The sequence below is a fragment of the Vipera ursinii genome (genome assembly GCF_947247035.1).
Source record: "Vipera ursinii genome assembly, chromosome: Z".
Taxonomy (NCBI): domain Eukaryota; kingdom Metazoa; phylum Chordata; class Lepidosauria; order Squamata; family Viperidae; genus Vipera; species Vipera ursinii.
This window is the reverse complement of record NC_139517.1, coordinates 73,451,960-73,468,357: the sequence shown is the minus strand read 5'-3', so window position 1 is coordinate 73,468,357 and position 16,398 is coordinate 73,451,960. Positions and strand designations below refer to the sequence as shown.

Sequence of the window (16,398 nt, the reverse complement as noted above, 5' to 3'; positions counted from 1 at the left end):
TTAGCTTATAAACTTAAAAAATAGGAAGAAAGAAAAAAGATACATAATTTACTCAATGGGAAAGCTTATTTACAATATAAAAATGAAGAAATAAAAAAGATAGCTAAAGAATTCTATAAGGAATTGTATGATAAGGAGGAGACTTCAAGAGAGAAAACTGTAAAATATCTGGAAGAAAGTAATCTTCCAAAGATTTCAGAGACATTTAAAATTATGCTAGATGAAGGGGTTACAATGATGGAAATATCAGAGGCCATAAAGAGACAAAAAAATGGGGAAACACCAGGTCCCGATGGGCTTCCAGCGGAGTTATATAACAACTTACAAGAGATGCTAAGTGAACCATTGAAAGACGTTTGTAATGGACTTTTATTAGAAGCTAGAATGCCAATGACGTGGATTGAAGCAAATATCACTTTAATACCAAAAGAAGATTCGGATTTGACCCAGATTAAGAACTATAGACTGATTTTACTGCTCAATGTGGCTTATAAAATTTTTACTTCAATACTGGCGGAGAGATTGAAAAAATATTTAGTTGAATTTATATTTATTATTTATCAAAACGGCTTTTTACCAGAGACAAATTAAAAATAATCTAAGAGTGATAATAGATTTATTAGAATTCTATCAGCTACATCCAGGGAAACAAATGGCACTAATATTCTTAGACGCTCAAAAGGCATTTGATAACCTTTCGTGGCAATTTATGATTCATCAATTACAAATAATGGACTTTGTACAGAATTTTATAAATATGGTAAAAACAATATATAACAAACAAACAGCCAAAGTGATTGTGAATGAAGATTGTACTGAGAGCTTTGAAATAAGGAAAGGAACAAGGCAAGGATGCCCATTGTCCCCTCTGTTACTCATTTTCACTTTGGAAGTTTTAAATCGAAGTATAAGACAAGATACAGAAATTAGAGGGTTGGGGATAAAGGGTGAAACATATAAATTACAAGCATTTGCTGATGATTTAGTATTTATCTTGGAAGAACTCTTGGAGATGATCCCTAAATTGTGGGGAAAGATAGAACAGTATGGAGAAATAGCGGGATTAAAAATAAACAAAGAAAAAGCTAAGTTAATAGTTAAGAATCTTACAGATAAGCAAAAAAAGCCAATTGTCAGAATCAATAGAGGTAAAGATAGTGAAAAAGGTTAAATATTTGGGTATACATTTATCAGCCAAATGCTCAACAATAAAAGAAGACAATTATACAAGGCTATTGAAACAAATAAAGCTAGACTTGGAAAAGTGGAAGAATTTACAATTGTCACTACTAGAAAGAATGACTACAGTTAAAATGAATATATTGCCTAAGATTTTATTCTTATTTCAAAAAATTCTGATAAAACTTGAGAAAAAATTCTTCCAAGAGTTGAATTCATTAATTTTGAAGTTTGTATGGCAAAGAAATAAAGCTAGAATAAAGATGAAAACGTTGCAAGATGCTAAGGAAAATGGAGGCTTTGGTCTGCCCGAGTGGGCTTTGTTTTGTCAAGCATCTGTATTAACATGGGTGAAAGAATGGATAACTCTTAGGAATAAAAGGTTGTTATATTTGGAGGGACACGACTTACAATTGGGGTGGCACGCTTTTTTGTGGTACGGGAAAAACAAAATGCATAAGTATTTTCAAAATCACTGTATTAGAAATGCTTTGATAACAGTATGGGAAAAAATCAAAACTAAAATATATGTAAAAATTCCAGGGTGGTTATCAATGACAGAAGCTTTCTCACACCCAAATTTGGTAGATTTTGAAAAAATTTGGGCATATAGAGATATTTTGAATACTGATGGGACATTAAAATCAAAACGAGCTGGAAAATCGGCATCAACATGTCATGGTGGGCACTGTTACAAATACAAAATAGATATGAAAAAGATGTGAAACTATGGATTTTATAAAGAACAAACTGTATTTGATAAGATATTGCTAACCCTGATGAGAAATTAATTAAGAAAATGTATAATTTTTTGTTAATTTTTGAGATGGAAAGTGAACAAACTAAAGAGACAATGACAAGGTGGGCAAAAAACTTTGATTATAATACAGAATTAGAAAAATGGCAAAAATTATGGGAGAGAAATTATAAACTGACAATGTCAACTGCGTATAAAGAAAATTTATATAAAATCTTTTATAGATGGCACCTGCCACAAGCAAGATTAGCAAAATTGTTTAAAAATATGTCAGATAGATGTTGGAAATGTAAACATAATTCAGATACGTAATATCATATCTGGTGGACATGTGATAAAGCAAAGGCCTATTGGAAAAAATTACATGCTTGGTTAGAAAAAATATTAGGAGAACGTGTAGTATTTAATCCTGAATTTTTTCTATTAGGTATAATACCAGAAAAGATTAATACGCAAAATTCATATTTGGTTCTATATATTACAACGGCAGCAAAAATAACCTTCGCACAATACTGGAAAAATGAAGGAATACCATTAGAGGAAGAAGTAATTTAAAAAATACTGGAATGCGCTGAGATGGACAGACTAACTATGAGGCTGAAAGATAAAGAAGAAACAGAATATTACCAAAGCTGGAATTTATTCTACAAATGGCTAGAGGAGAGAACCAAAGAGTAGGACTTGATTATGTATTAGCGTTTTTTGAACCCAGATCACACACTGGTTGAAAAATTAACATATGTATGTAGAGAGAAAAAATAATAAAAAGCTTACTTAAAAAAAATAAAAAATAAAATGCCACTTCTGTTCCTATGGAAGGGTGGGGCTACAATCCCCTTCCTTCTCATGTTCGGAGGTTTTTTGCTCCTTGGGAGCCTTTCCCAGGAAATTCAGTTGTAAAGTAGTAAAGAAAGGATCAATATTCTCACCCAGTTCCAAACATGCTGTTTACAATATGTTAATGGTGCTTTTCTTCTTAGGTTGTTAGTGGCTAATGGCCAGTCTTTCCCCTGCCAGTTTAGAGGGCTTTCCTCAGATCAAACGGATCAACCGCCATCTCTTTGTGATCAACGAGGCACCCCTCCTCCTTCATCGTCTCTTCAGGGCGACTTTAGGCCCTTTTAGGGCCCCCAGCAGGGCGAAGTCTGGCGCAGAAGGCCCTGCCTTCCTGCGTCCGTCTCACCATGATGCCAAACTGGTTCGCATGATCTGTTTTTGACAAACCCATATTGGCTTTTGGTTATGACTTTGTTTGTCTCCAGATGTTGCTTGATTATCTTTTTCAGAATCTTCCCAAGTATTGAGACCAGGCTGATAGGTTTATAGTTTCCTGGATCTATTTTTTTTTCTTTTTTGAAGTTGGGAACTCTGGTAGTTCCCTGGTGCTCCAGGATCAGGTCTGCCAGTTCCTTCAGAACTTTGGGGTGTAATCCATCTGATCCTGGTGATTTGAAGCTGTCTAGGGTGGACAGATGCTCACTTATCATTTTCTTGCCTATTTTAACTTGTGTTTCTAATCTGTTTTTTATGGTAGGTTGAACTGTTTTTTCCCTTTGTGTAAAGACAGATGCAAAAAATGAGTTAAGCAGTTCTGCTTTCTCCCTGTTGCTTGTCACCTTCTTGCCACTTTTTCCCACTAAAGAACCAATCGTTTCCTTGACTTTTTCTTTGTTTTTTAGGTGTTGAAAGAAGCTTTTTGTTGTTATTTTTGACTTTTGTCACAAGTCTTAGTTCATTTTGACCTTAGCTTTCTTCACTTCATTTTTGCAGACTCAGACTATCTGCTGATATTCAGCCTTAGTTATGTGCCCCTCTTTCCACTTTTTATATTTGTTCTTTTTGTCTTTCAGTTTATCAGAGAGTTCTTTATGTAGCCATGCTGGTTTCCTTTGAGAGCTGTTATTTTTCTTTTTTATTAGTATTGTGCTACGCTGGGATTTTATAATTTCATTTTTCAAAATTTCTCGGGGTTCTTGAATTGTTTTCTCTTGAGGATTCTCATCCATGGAATCCTTCCCAAGCTGTCTTAAGTTTATTGAAATTAGCTCTCTTAAAGTCCAAGACTCTATTTTGACTATGTTCTATTGTTTGCGCTTGCATAATATTGAATTCTAATATTGCAGGATCACTCCCCACCAAGGTTCCTGTAGCTTCTTCAACACCTATCAATCATTTCTGTTAGTGAGAATTAAGTCCAATATGGCTGATACTCTAGTTCCTTTCTCTACTTTTGGGGTTCTCTTGTCTACTTTTTTTGAACTTTTACTTTGAACATCACTAAATGAACTGTTGTAAGTGGAGGACTATCTGTACTCAAATGAAGCTTTCCAATAATCATATCTGAGATCAGATAAAAATATGAAGAAACAAGTGGTCTTTCCGATACAATATGTTATATTTTACTGTCAGTTTATTCAATTGCTATTCCACTGTAGCTGATCTCTCAATGAAAATCTTCTCACATAGTTGAAATACTATATTAAGTTTTTTATTCTTCCTTCACCTTTAATGTAACATTTTGTACAACTATTTGTTCTGAGCTTCCTTATCTCTGCTTTTCCAACTATTTTCCAATATGACTTTGCTTATCCTAATAGAATTCCATAGATATCCCCGAACAGTTGTCTTCTTCCAGAAATGTTGCATTTTAAATATATTTACCTAGTTGTAGCCTAGTATATTTATTATGATTTTGATTATGATATTTCAGTCAATTGCTAAGGAACTAGGAGAGCCTAAGAGAGACCATTTGTGACCTTTCTTGGATTGGGAGTCCCTGCTTAATTACTCAAGCCCTAATCTTCTCATGCCTGGACTATTGGAATGTGCTATACATGGGGCTAGTTTTGAAGTGTATTTGGAAGCTACAGAATGCATTGACATGGGTATTTCCTGGCTCCCCTAGGCTGGCCCATGTTCTGTGTTCTTCTGCATTGGCTGCTCGTTTGCTTCCAAATGCAATTGAAGGTATTGGTTATCATCTTTAAAGCATGGATACAGGTTATTTGAAGAATCATTTCATCCAATGGGATTTGCCTGTCTCCTCCATGTTGGTAGAGGGGGTATGCTGTGGACCCACTTGGTCAAGAAATTTCAGCTGTTGGGGTCCAGGAGAAGAGCCTTTTCTGCCATGCCTCCTTCCCTTTGGAACGTTTCTTTTCCCGCCCCCCCGGCCCCCATGTGAGATCTTTACCCACCCTTTTGACCTTTCATAAAAAATCTCAAGCTGGTTCTGCCAGCTGGCCTGGGGCCCCAATGGGGGTACGCTATTTTGGAAGTGGCTATTGTAGTATTAGAAAAGACCCCATTTCTCTGTGTACTTCATGTTCACTTCTGTCCCTTTCTTTAACAATATTTATTACCGTTGTTATTTTTTGCATTATTATTTTAATATGTAGTAGTTTTAATGTTTGTGAGCCACCCAGAATTGTCTCTGAACAAGATAGGCAGTACATAAATTTAATAAATAAATAATAAATTAGAACCAAACTAGCCTTTTTGATTGATTATTTGAAAGAAAACAATGACAATGAAAATACCTGTTTAATCCTTGATGGTTTGGAAGTGAACCTTTAATCAAGGAAAGTATAACAATTAAAAATTCAATTTGCATATTAAATATTTTTATATGTTTCATTGAAGGTCCTGAGTCCTTCATCAGTTTGTTCTATCAGAACTTTAATATAACATATTTAATAAAAAGCAAAGAAAATGTGTTTTGGCTTAGGAAAATATTTATCTTTAAAAACTTATTAATTCTTAAATATTTTACATATGTAAAACCCTAAGAGTCTTAAAAGATATTATTAAAAGGAAATACGGAGATGCACATTTTAATTTTATTAATATTTAACTGTTTATAAAGATATAGGTCACAGGTCTGCAACCCGCGGCTCCGGAGCCGCATGCGGCTCTTTCAGCCGTCTCCTGCGGCTCCCAGTCTTCTGCTATGTGTAGTCCCCCCCCCCAAAAAAACCCAATCAATTCAAATATGCAGGGTAGGTGTATATCTCGCCTTGGCTCCACTCTTCAGTCAAACCCTGTTCTGCGCATGTACGTGCATGCGCACACAATTTTTGCAGCTCCCAGTTTTTCCTTTTGTGAGGGAACCGGTTCCGAGTGGCTCTTTCACTGTTTCAGGTTGCTGACCCCTGATATAGGTGAAACGGTAGAGGGAATGCTTATCAGATTTACAAATAACAAATTTATTAGGATAGCTAGAAAAAAATAATAAAATTCAACACAATCATGAAAAGCTAGAAAAATGAGCTAAAAGTAACAATGAAATGTAATAGAAGCAAATGCAAAGTTCTTCATTTGGGCAACATAAAAGAAGTAAATAGATACATTAACAGGATATTTGGCTTGATAAAAATCTTTGTGAAAAAATATTTTAGTAATAGTTCATTTGAAAATGAATGTGGCTGCAAAAATAGAAAATGCCATTATAGACCGCAGCATCTACATAGTTCCCAAATCACAGGATGTAAAATATTCTGCAAATTGAATATTATGTCCAGTTCTGGATTTTACACTTTAAGAAGGATTCAGACATTCAAAATAGATTCAAAGAAGAGCAACAAATACATTTTTATATTTCACAATCATATCAGTGAAACAGAAACTATGTCTAACAATGAATTTGAAAGAACTAGAAATGTTTAGTAAAGCTGCCATACCAATTTTCAAATACTGGAAAGATATTCAAAAAGAAATACTGAAGTCCAAATTTCTTCAGCATTGTTCTAGAGAACAGGATGTAGAAAGATGGTAATTTCCTAATGGTAGGATCAATTCAGTAATGGAGCTGTTATCCATAGATGATGTGAGTTCTTCACTGGATGTGTCAATTTGTAATTTGTTCCAATTTGTATGACTTTGAATGGTACAATGAAAGTATTTCCTTAATGTGAATGTAACAAGTTTTTATAATAATTTAAGTTCTTATTTCTCATTTAAAATATGAAGAGAAAAGCTCTAAACCATGTATAAGTGTTTACATACACCTATGTGTCTTCGTGTTTATATATGGGCATGTGTTTATGTCAGCCCTCTCACGTAAACCAGATACCAGATGAGCCACCACCATTCTTAATTGCTTGATCAATTAGAGTTTCTTTCTCTGACTATTAAGCTACTAGAGGCTCTTCTCTCTCTTGTCTGATTATTTCCTAGGCAGCATCTCATCACCTCATCCCCCAGGGTCACACACACCTTCCATTATGTGTTTGTGTGTGTGTATATATACATACCTATATTTAATTATTTTCTAAGAGTTTGGGATATATGAATTTTCTTACACCCATATGTATTTTGTTCTGTGCCTATCTGTTTAGGACTAGTTCATCATATATGTAATCTAATGGAAATGGCAGCTACGTGCTTGGATGGTGATGATAAAAACAACATCAAGACAACCAATATTTTTATTGTTTCCTTGCTCAATATAATGCATCATATGTTGACATATACAGCTAACATTGTTCGCTTAACACTGCAGGTATGGAGCCTGTTTTCTGGTAGAATGGGCATATTATACAGATCTTCAATCTCCTTTCTTTGAATATTATTAGATTCCCATGTAATAATCCAACTGGGGGAAAAAAGAAAATGTCGGCAACAGTTTTAACAAGTAGGGATTCATAAATAGAACACAAACACTCTCACTTGCAAGATGGGCGCCATATAAATTTAATGAAAAAATAATAATTTGCATTAAAAATATAATTTGTATTTTTATGGCTTAAATCATATGCATCCCTAATAACTATACTTGATTGTCATACAAACCTTTTTGTGTAAAAATGGGAAATGGTATTGGTTGAAGAATTAACACAATTGCAAAGAGTTTTGAAAAATACATTTAATTATTTAACAATTTTTTTCTCTGTGAAATTAATTTCATAAGTTTAACTTTCATCTTAATCATTAAGTACTATAGCATGTAAAAATGCTGACTTGATGTGGATAGATGTAAAGTGAGATGTGCTTTCTAACTATGCTTCCAGTTTAGAAGTTCTGCAAGGTTAGGTTATCTTAATCATGAAAGGGTAGGTAGGTTATAATTTCAATATTTTCTGCCTAAGTTCCATTATACTTTCTCTTATTAAGGCACAGAAATCTGGCACTGGAGGGGACACCGAAACTGCTGAAGATCTTCTCCTTATCAATAAATCTCTGACTGACTTGTTTGGTTTGCTTATTCAACTGGTAAGAGGTATCTTTTTTGTATATCTGTCAGAAAGATGTTTTATTTGACTATGTAATTTAGCTATCCCCAAAGTTATTGACAGTTGTTAAGTCTGGGGTGTTACGCGGCAGATACCTGTCCATTTGAATTCTAAACTTCCAGAACAGTTTAGCTTCTTCATTTTCTATTACTTTGTCTATTTTCTGGTCACACCAGTTTACATTTGTAGGCAAATGACATTTCTTGCAAATATTCCAATGTACCATTGTTGCTAATTTGTCATGCTGTTGCTTATTATCAGTCTGTGTGATCTTCTTGAAGCAGCTAACATGGTGGTCAAATTATTATTATTACTGGTTTATTGTACAGTCAGCCAGATGTTTAAACTGGATTTGGTAATGTTATCTATCCATTGAGTCATTCTGAAAAATCTGGGATAGAGAGATGTTGATATTTGGTGGGTCTTAAAGGTATTGTTATTTACTTGGAGCACAAGACAGCTGCTCTAAGAAAAGCTGCCTTTTGCAATTGAATTATTATATTATTATTTTATCCCTCCTTTTAGTCAACTCAAGAGGACAAGCATGCTTAATACATCTGTTTTCTCTACAATATTCCCCTGTATGTTTTGTTTTATACATAAACTTTAAATGAATGGGATAATTCAAGCAAAGGAGAAGAAACCATAGAATTCTTTAATGGTCAAAACATTGAGCTATTAACAGAAATAAGAATCAGAGCTGTACATATTATTTCAGAATACCAAAGTCAGAAAAATTTTAAAGTGTGTAAACTAGAAGTCTTTCTTTTTTTGTAATATATTTTACTGATTTTTAAAAACATAAATCGCTTAATAATTGGTGAACAGTGTGTTTTCTGGATTTACATTTCTTAAACAATCAGTAACAATTGATTTGTATAATCCATAATCCACATAATGGTTTCAGTTGATTTCCTCTTTTCCCCCAAATGTCCTCTTTTGCAAACATTTGAGTTAATATAATTCTTGTTGTTTTGATAGATAACAATTAAATATATATTTTTTTCCAATTTTCCTAAAAATAATAATCACATCAATATAATATTTCTTTTCTATACAATCATTCTGGTTGCCTTATCATAGATCCTGTTACAGTCCTTATTTAAATTTGTTTCTCCCACAAAATTCGAAGTAGTTTTACTGGTTAAGATTTTCTCAAAAAATTAATTACATTTAAAAATTTAAGTCTATATTTTCCCATATGAACCATCTCAGCACTTTTACATTTCTTAAGGAATAAACAAAACAGTAAAAAAGAGAAAGGAGAGCAAGAGTAAAAAAAACATAAAAAATAACATATTACCGGTACTTGAAATATATATCCCTTCTTAGCTAATATATATTTGTTTCCAAGATTTCTCATTCTTTTAACCATAATTAAAATATGTTTAATATTTAAATATTCCAATTAATACATCTAGTCCTCTAGTCCTTTAACTCTTATTCAAAACATTTTATTCATTATAATTTTCTTAAATTCAATCACATTTAAATATCTAAAATATTTCTTTATCTAAGCCATTTCAATTTTTTTATATTACTCATATCAAGAAATAGAATAAAGGGGAAAAACATACTATATTATTTAAGATTCATCCCTCTTAGAATGATATATATAGTCCAAAACTTTTCTATTTCTTTAACCATATTCAAACAAATGTTTCTTTTTAAAGTATTCTGTCTGGTAGGCCCTATCATCTATTTTCTTGATTTCCACTTTAGACTTTTTCCTTTGCCCAGTATCTGTCTTAATCAATGTGTTTGCTGAGTTAAAAGGTCTTTCCATATGTTCAGAAATGTTACTGTAGATATAAAAAGTAAATCAGATGAAGTGTCTTTATACGGGGCTTCTGCCTTTCCATGTTTGTTGAAAATCTTTTTCTTTCTCTCTGCTTCTCTTATCATTTCCTTTCTCTACGATGTTCCTAACATTTCTACAGTCCATTTTATCCAATCTGTTTTCTTGTCCTCAGATTTATTTTGTAGTCTTAAGGGATAAATTGTTTTTTCCACTAGGATTAAATCATGTTTCCTTGTTTTGTGAAGTTCCATCTTTAAGTCTCTTTTCTCAATTTTGTATCTACTTATCTGTTTTATCTGCTCTTTCTGTGTTGTTGTTTTCTGGGAATATTTTGTTGTAGAGTTAACTTGGAAATAGATTGATTTATATTTTCAAAGTTATTTTGAATTTCTTTGTGGTTTAAAATCATTGTTGTTTCAATTAGTTGCAATATACTATATATCTCCTGCTGTGGAGTATTTATGTTTTCTTGATATGTTCTTTTTACATGTCTCTGATCCATGATAGTCAAGAATTTTAGTTTTTCTCTTCTTTTCTTTTCTCTGCAAATAGCTTTAGAGTCCCGGTTAAATAGATATTTATAATCCAAATAGTTCAAAAAAGATTATTTTTTAAAAATTTATAATTCTCTCTTTGTCTACAACCCAGATTATTGTCCTTTTTTGTCACAGCTGTTCTTTGTTGTTAAAGCTTTGAAGGTCACAAACACAGATTAGTTTTTCCCAGGTTTTGCCAAGTCTTATATGAAAGTCATAGTTGTCATAGTCTTCATCCACCACTAAATGTCAGCATCTATTTATTTTTCAATTTCCAAAATGAAAAATTTTCTTTAGAATGAGTCTTAACCATTCAACAATATTACATTTATCTAGATTTAAATTTTAAATTTCAGGTTTTATATTTATATCACTTCCATATATTTTGATCCTCCATAAAAAGTTTAATTCGCGCTTCCGTTAGTATAAGGGTGGGACAGAAATCCCCTTTTTTCCCTTTTAGAGGTATTTTGCTTTTTGGGGATCTTTTCCAGGAAATTAAATATAGAATAGAAAAGAGAAGATCAAATTCCTTACCCAGTTTCAAACACGCTGTTCACAATTGTGCTGGTTAGTGCTTTTGGACTTCAGTTGCAAGTAGCTTGGGCTGGTCACTGAAGTATGGCCAGCCTTTCTCCTGAAAGGGTTAGAAGGTTTTTCACCATCATTCCAGAGTCTCTGGGGCACCGTTCTTTCTTTGTCGCCTCTCTGGAGTGACTTAGACCCATTTAGGGTCCTCTGGCAGGGCAAAATTAGCCGCAGGGTTGTGGAGAATCTGCAAGCCCGCAACTGGACACTATTGCGCAAAACCGGAAGTCCAAACTAGAAATCTTTCAATCTTTCAGTCAGGTACAGGTTGCTCTTAGCTGAGCTCCCTCTGAGACAATGTTTCTCAACCTCAGCAACTTTAATACACATGGACTTCAATTTTCAGAATTCCCCAGCCAGCCATACTGATCTAATCTCTTCAGTGGTGAAGAAAAATCCAGTAAAGTTGAGAATGTATTGGAATACTAATAGAAAAAACAGAGAGATTTTTCCCTTCTAGCTGAGCAAGAAGGGAAAAATACGGAGATAGCCTTATCCTTTTCTAAAACCAAATCCAGTCATGAGTAACACAAAATAAAATGAGAAGATATATATATATATATATATCTCCACAGCTGTAGAAAACTCTCCATGTAAAATTGACAAGCTCAGGACCCACAGATGTAGATTATCAAATGAAGAATCACTCAACCCCTGATAAAATAGATGGCCTATTCTTAAATAATTTCTAAAAAAATTACCATCAACTGAAAAATTAAATTATACTGTTATTGAATCATTTGGTTAAAAGAATACTGTAATTAAATAATTTATTTAAAACAAGAAGTACTTTTAGATTTTTTGCAAGGGTATTTTTAACTGAACTAAACAAAGGTGACTGCACATCCTTCAAAAGTGTGCTCTGAAGTTTAATCAGATTATTTTGCATTTTGCTTTACATCCTTTCTGCCACATAGGTAGCCTCTTATTCTTTAAATGATTTATTAAACACATTTATAGGGCTGCCCAACTCCACACAATGACTTGGGTGGCTTGCAACATTAGAATTCCACAATATAAAAACCCATAAACTCCACCCCAACTCCCTATGGACTGTCATACCAGCCGCTTGTTCAGCTCCATGTCAGCGTAGAACTTCCATGCCCACTGATACAACATGTCTTCAGGGCCTTTTGGAAACGTATTGGTGTGGGGGCCCAATCCTATTTCTAGGGGAATGATATTTCAAAAAGAGGCAGCCATCATAGGAAAGCCAGAAAAGATTATAACTGTGGCACAACCCTGCTGGCCACAACTGCTTCCTGCTGCTTAAACTGGGGTCATGAGTCCAGGAGAACCCCCAGAACACACACTAGATCCGCCTGGGGCAGTACAACCCCATTCACAACCAAAAATGATAATTCTCCAAGAATCAGGGAGCTCCGACAGAGCATTACGTTTTATACTGTTGCTTCCCATCCAGATTTCAACAGTTCCAAGGCAATGGGAAAGGGTGATACTGGCGTAGCTTATCTCACCTTGACATGACAAAGCAAAAAATCTAGATTCTGATGTCTCACTCCCAGTCAGTACTATCTGAAAATGGCATCTAAGGAAGGAAGTGAACTAAGGCAACAAGGTGCTCCACCTTCCCAATTCCTGGGACCTTCTTAGAAGGATAGCATGGTTAATGGTATTGAAAACCATGGAGAGATTAAGTAGAGAAAGGACAATGCACTTTCCCATATAGATAAACTGTTACATCACCCAGCAAAAATATTTTATCACATTATTTAGGACTTCATAGATTCCCTGTCAACATAATTAACTGAAAAGTTGTTTGGCTGGAAAAAAAATTAATATAAATTAAATACAAGATGTAAGAATAACAGGAATGTATACTGTTTGGGAAATCAATGCTAAAAGAAGGATGGTAGTCAAGAAGAGAAACTAGTGATTTTTAAGGTATAAATAGAAGCATATGTACCTAATAGACATAATAGCTGATAGGGTTTATAACTTTTTAACTTTTAGAAGTATTTAATTATTTTTCTGTTTTTATTTGAAAGCAAATATGTTAACATCCTTAACATTTCTTTTCTTACTTTACTAATTTCCCACCATCTTTAAAAAAAATTGTATCTTTTAAACAAAACGTGAACTCCATCACTGAACAAGAGTTCTCATTACCTTACTGTATTGCTAGCAAATAACATCAGACCAAAAGGAATCTGCTACTTGATAGCATTTATCAGACACCTTTAGGTATTGGGGAAAGGAAAAAATTTCTACCCATCACCTATACATCCTGGAATATTTTGTTGGCTATGTTTTCTTTTTTTAAACGGTAATAAGGAATTCACACTAGCAGGGAAAGAAAATTTAAAAACTGCTATTGTATTGAGTATTTGTATTTATACTCCTATGTATTTTAAATTTTGCTTGGCTTTATAGAAAAGTCATAAGATACGTGTTACTGAATTCTCCCATACCCTTAGTAATATTTTACAAAGATAAAACATGTACCATGTATAATAGCAATATAACTAATATTTTGTCAGTGTGTTGAAGCAATTAAAAACTCATTATTGGAACAGCAAGTACCTTGCCACTCATAAATTTCTGACAATAAACTTCTCTCTTTAAATGAAATTATATGAGTTAAAAGCTCTCCTTAATGGTAAAAACTCTCTATAGTTATTTATCTATTATTTTGTTTCTTAAGTAGAGGATGTTTCCTACCAATGTCTTTTTTATAAACATAAGATATTGTTTGCTCTTCTCCTTGATGAAGTTATCTGAAATTTGTAAAAGAAAAACTGCATCCAATGCAATAGTTGCTTTAAAAGCTATTTTCTGTTATTGTGCTTGTATGATAAAAGAATTGTATTGTGCTTTTACAATCCTCTTTTTCCCCTCAGCAATGTTAATGGGTCACAGAAACCTCAAAATTGAAAGGGATCCTACATGAAGCTTATCATTTTTTATTTAGAAAGTTGATATTACTATCTCATTAAAAATAGAAAAACTTTGTGTTCTGGTATTTTTAAAAAAAACCCTTTCTGTTTTTTTAAAGCTTCCTAGTCAGGAAAATGACATCTATGAGAATGCATCACAGTGCTTGTCACTGCTAGTTCAACTCTATGGTGGGGATGCTATGGACAGCATGTCACCTGAAGACATGGATATTTTGGCTGAAGTACTGCAGTGCAAAAAGGAAGTAAAAGATCAAAAGCTTTTGTTGAGAATCATTAAAAGATTGGTGAGTCAGTTACTCCTTTGATCTTTAAGTTATACATTTAGAATGTCTGTTAACTATGGTACATAAGTAAAATAAAATATTTAGAGAAAAAACTGTACTATAATTTTATTTCATGTTCTGGCAGAAAATTTACCCAAAGAAATGTCAACAAGTACAGAAAATTCAAAAATCATTTTGTTATTTTGAAAGCTAGCCAAGAGTAAAAACCCCAAACTTGCGCTGGTCACATATGCAATACTGATAAAAGAAAATCTGAACCTGTATTTACACTAATAGATGACCCAAATATATGGGCAGTCCTCAACTTATGACCATTATACCCATTATGATTTTTAAGTCGTGATAGTCATAAAGTGGATTACCCATGTGACCAACCCAATTTTATGACTTTTTCCCCAGTGGTTGTGAAATTAATCACCACACTTGTTAAAGCAAATCTGCAGTTACTAAGCAAACAACATGATGAATCCATTCTTTGCAAGGGGGTGTTTCAGCAAATTTGTAAATCATAAACATGTGACCATGGGACACTGCAAATAGCCATAAATGTTGGCTAGTTGCTGAGCACCACAATGCAGTCACATGGATAAGTTTTTCCCTGGAGAAGTATTTGAAGCTTAGACTTACATGAACTAGAGACACTACCCTCTAGCAAGGCCAAACATGACCCAGGACATAAAAAATAGTTACAATATAAGGAATCTAAATTATTATAATAGCATGTCCTCAACTGTGAATGGAGGAAGGTGACATGAAGTAGATTTAATAACAGAGAAATACATATTTTGCTGTTAATTGAAATGCCTACCACATTGTCTATGTTTTCATCAAAATACTACTTAGCAAAATCCTGTCAAATTCATTGTCATTGGCTTTATTTTGACTAGATGTGCAATTGTATAGTGCAATTATAACAATAAACATTGTGTCCATTTTACTAACATTAGTAGAATAATAATAATAATCAAATAATATCATTGGTGGTGAAATATTTATTAAGTAAATACACTATGGGTTATGAACAACAAAATGGAGACACAGATGATTCTTGGATTACAATATAAGTTTCTCAGATCAATTCAAGAAGTGTAAAAATTTATACAATTTTAACAATAATACAGAGTATCAACAATCAGTTGGATTCAAACTATTCTGAGTTCAGAGGACTTGGCAAAGGAAAAACTGGAGAAAATTGAAGCCCCAGTCTCTTGAACTAGCATGAAGTCTGATCTAGATCTAGATGAAAGTCTAGATCCAAACCAGTGTTTTATTTTTAAGATTTTTGTAAAGATATATTGTTTCTCCCATCACTAAACACACCCTAATCTTTAACTGATCTGTGAACCTATTCTCAGTATTTCAGAAACTTGAAAGTACTTCTATCAGGTTAGAAATAATCTTTCATATTAAAGAGCAATTATGTAGAAAATGAGCATCAGCATCAATCAACTTTGGCTAAGAGTTCTATTTTTAAGGCATTAGCTTCTTATTTAATATTTGTTTTACTTTCTGGCAAATCATCAGACATGTGAAAACAAAATCTAAAGTTACTATTTCAAAAAAAACCTTTGTTATCAAGGCTTGAGGCTTATCTGAGTTTATTGAAAAATTGAATGGCAACAGGAAAAGTCTTATCATGTCAGAGATACAGCTAATCACAAGTATATAAAGGATTGCTGATACATCAGATTCTTAAAAATGTTCCTCCCATCTCTCAGGTACATCAAGTTATTAATGAAAATACCATTTCTGTCATCTCCATATGATTGATTTAGAGCCAGTTCTGAATCACAGTTATCTTTGATACACTGGATAATGTAGTTTGGGTTCTGTGAATAATCTATAACTCTGCTATTTTCCGAGTCTCAAGAGAAGTGATAAAAGCCTAGAATCAACATGATCTAAGAGATCACTGATGGAATGCTTTTACTTGTACAATGTATTTACCTCACAAGGCTATTTACTGGGTAAAATATCCTTGGAAGTTTCTGAAGTGCACAGCGTTAAATACATTAACATAATAACTAAAAATCACTAGCAGTACAACAATACACCAGGATATATTTAAGTGCATCTACACAAAACACATTCTAATATATCCTAAT

General features: G+C 33.2%; 1 protein-coding gene across 1 annotated transcript in view; it reads left to right on the top strand.

Annotated features, from left to right (window-relative positions):
• ULK4 (unc-51 like kinase 4) overlaps positions 1 to 16,398 on the top strand; it is a 179,011-nt gene that overhangs the window by 141,406 nt on the left and 21,207 nt on the right. The window contains exons 33-35 of the mRNA XM_083379010.1: positions 7,273 to 7,436; positions 8,048 to 8,146; positions 14,108 to 14,293. Of these exons, the coding sequence (XP_083235136.1) occupies positions 7,273 to 7,436; positions 8,048 to 8,146; positions 14,108 to 14,293 (449 nt within the window). The remainder of the gene's footprint in view (positions 1 to 7,272; positions 7,437 to 8,047; positions 8,147 to 14,107; positions 14,294 to 16,398) is intronic.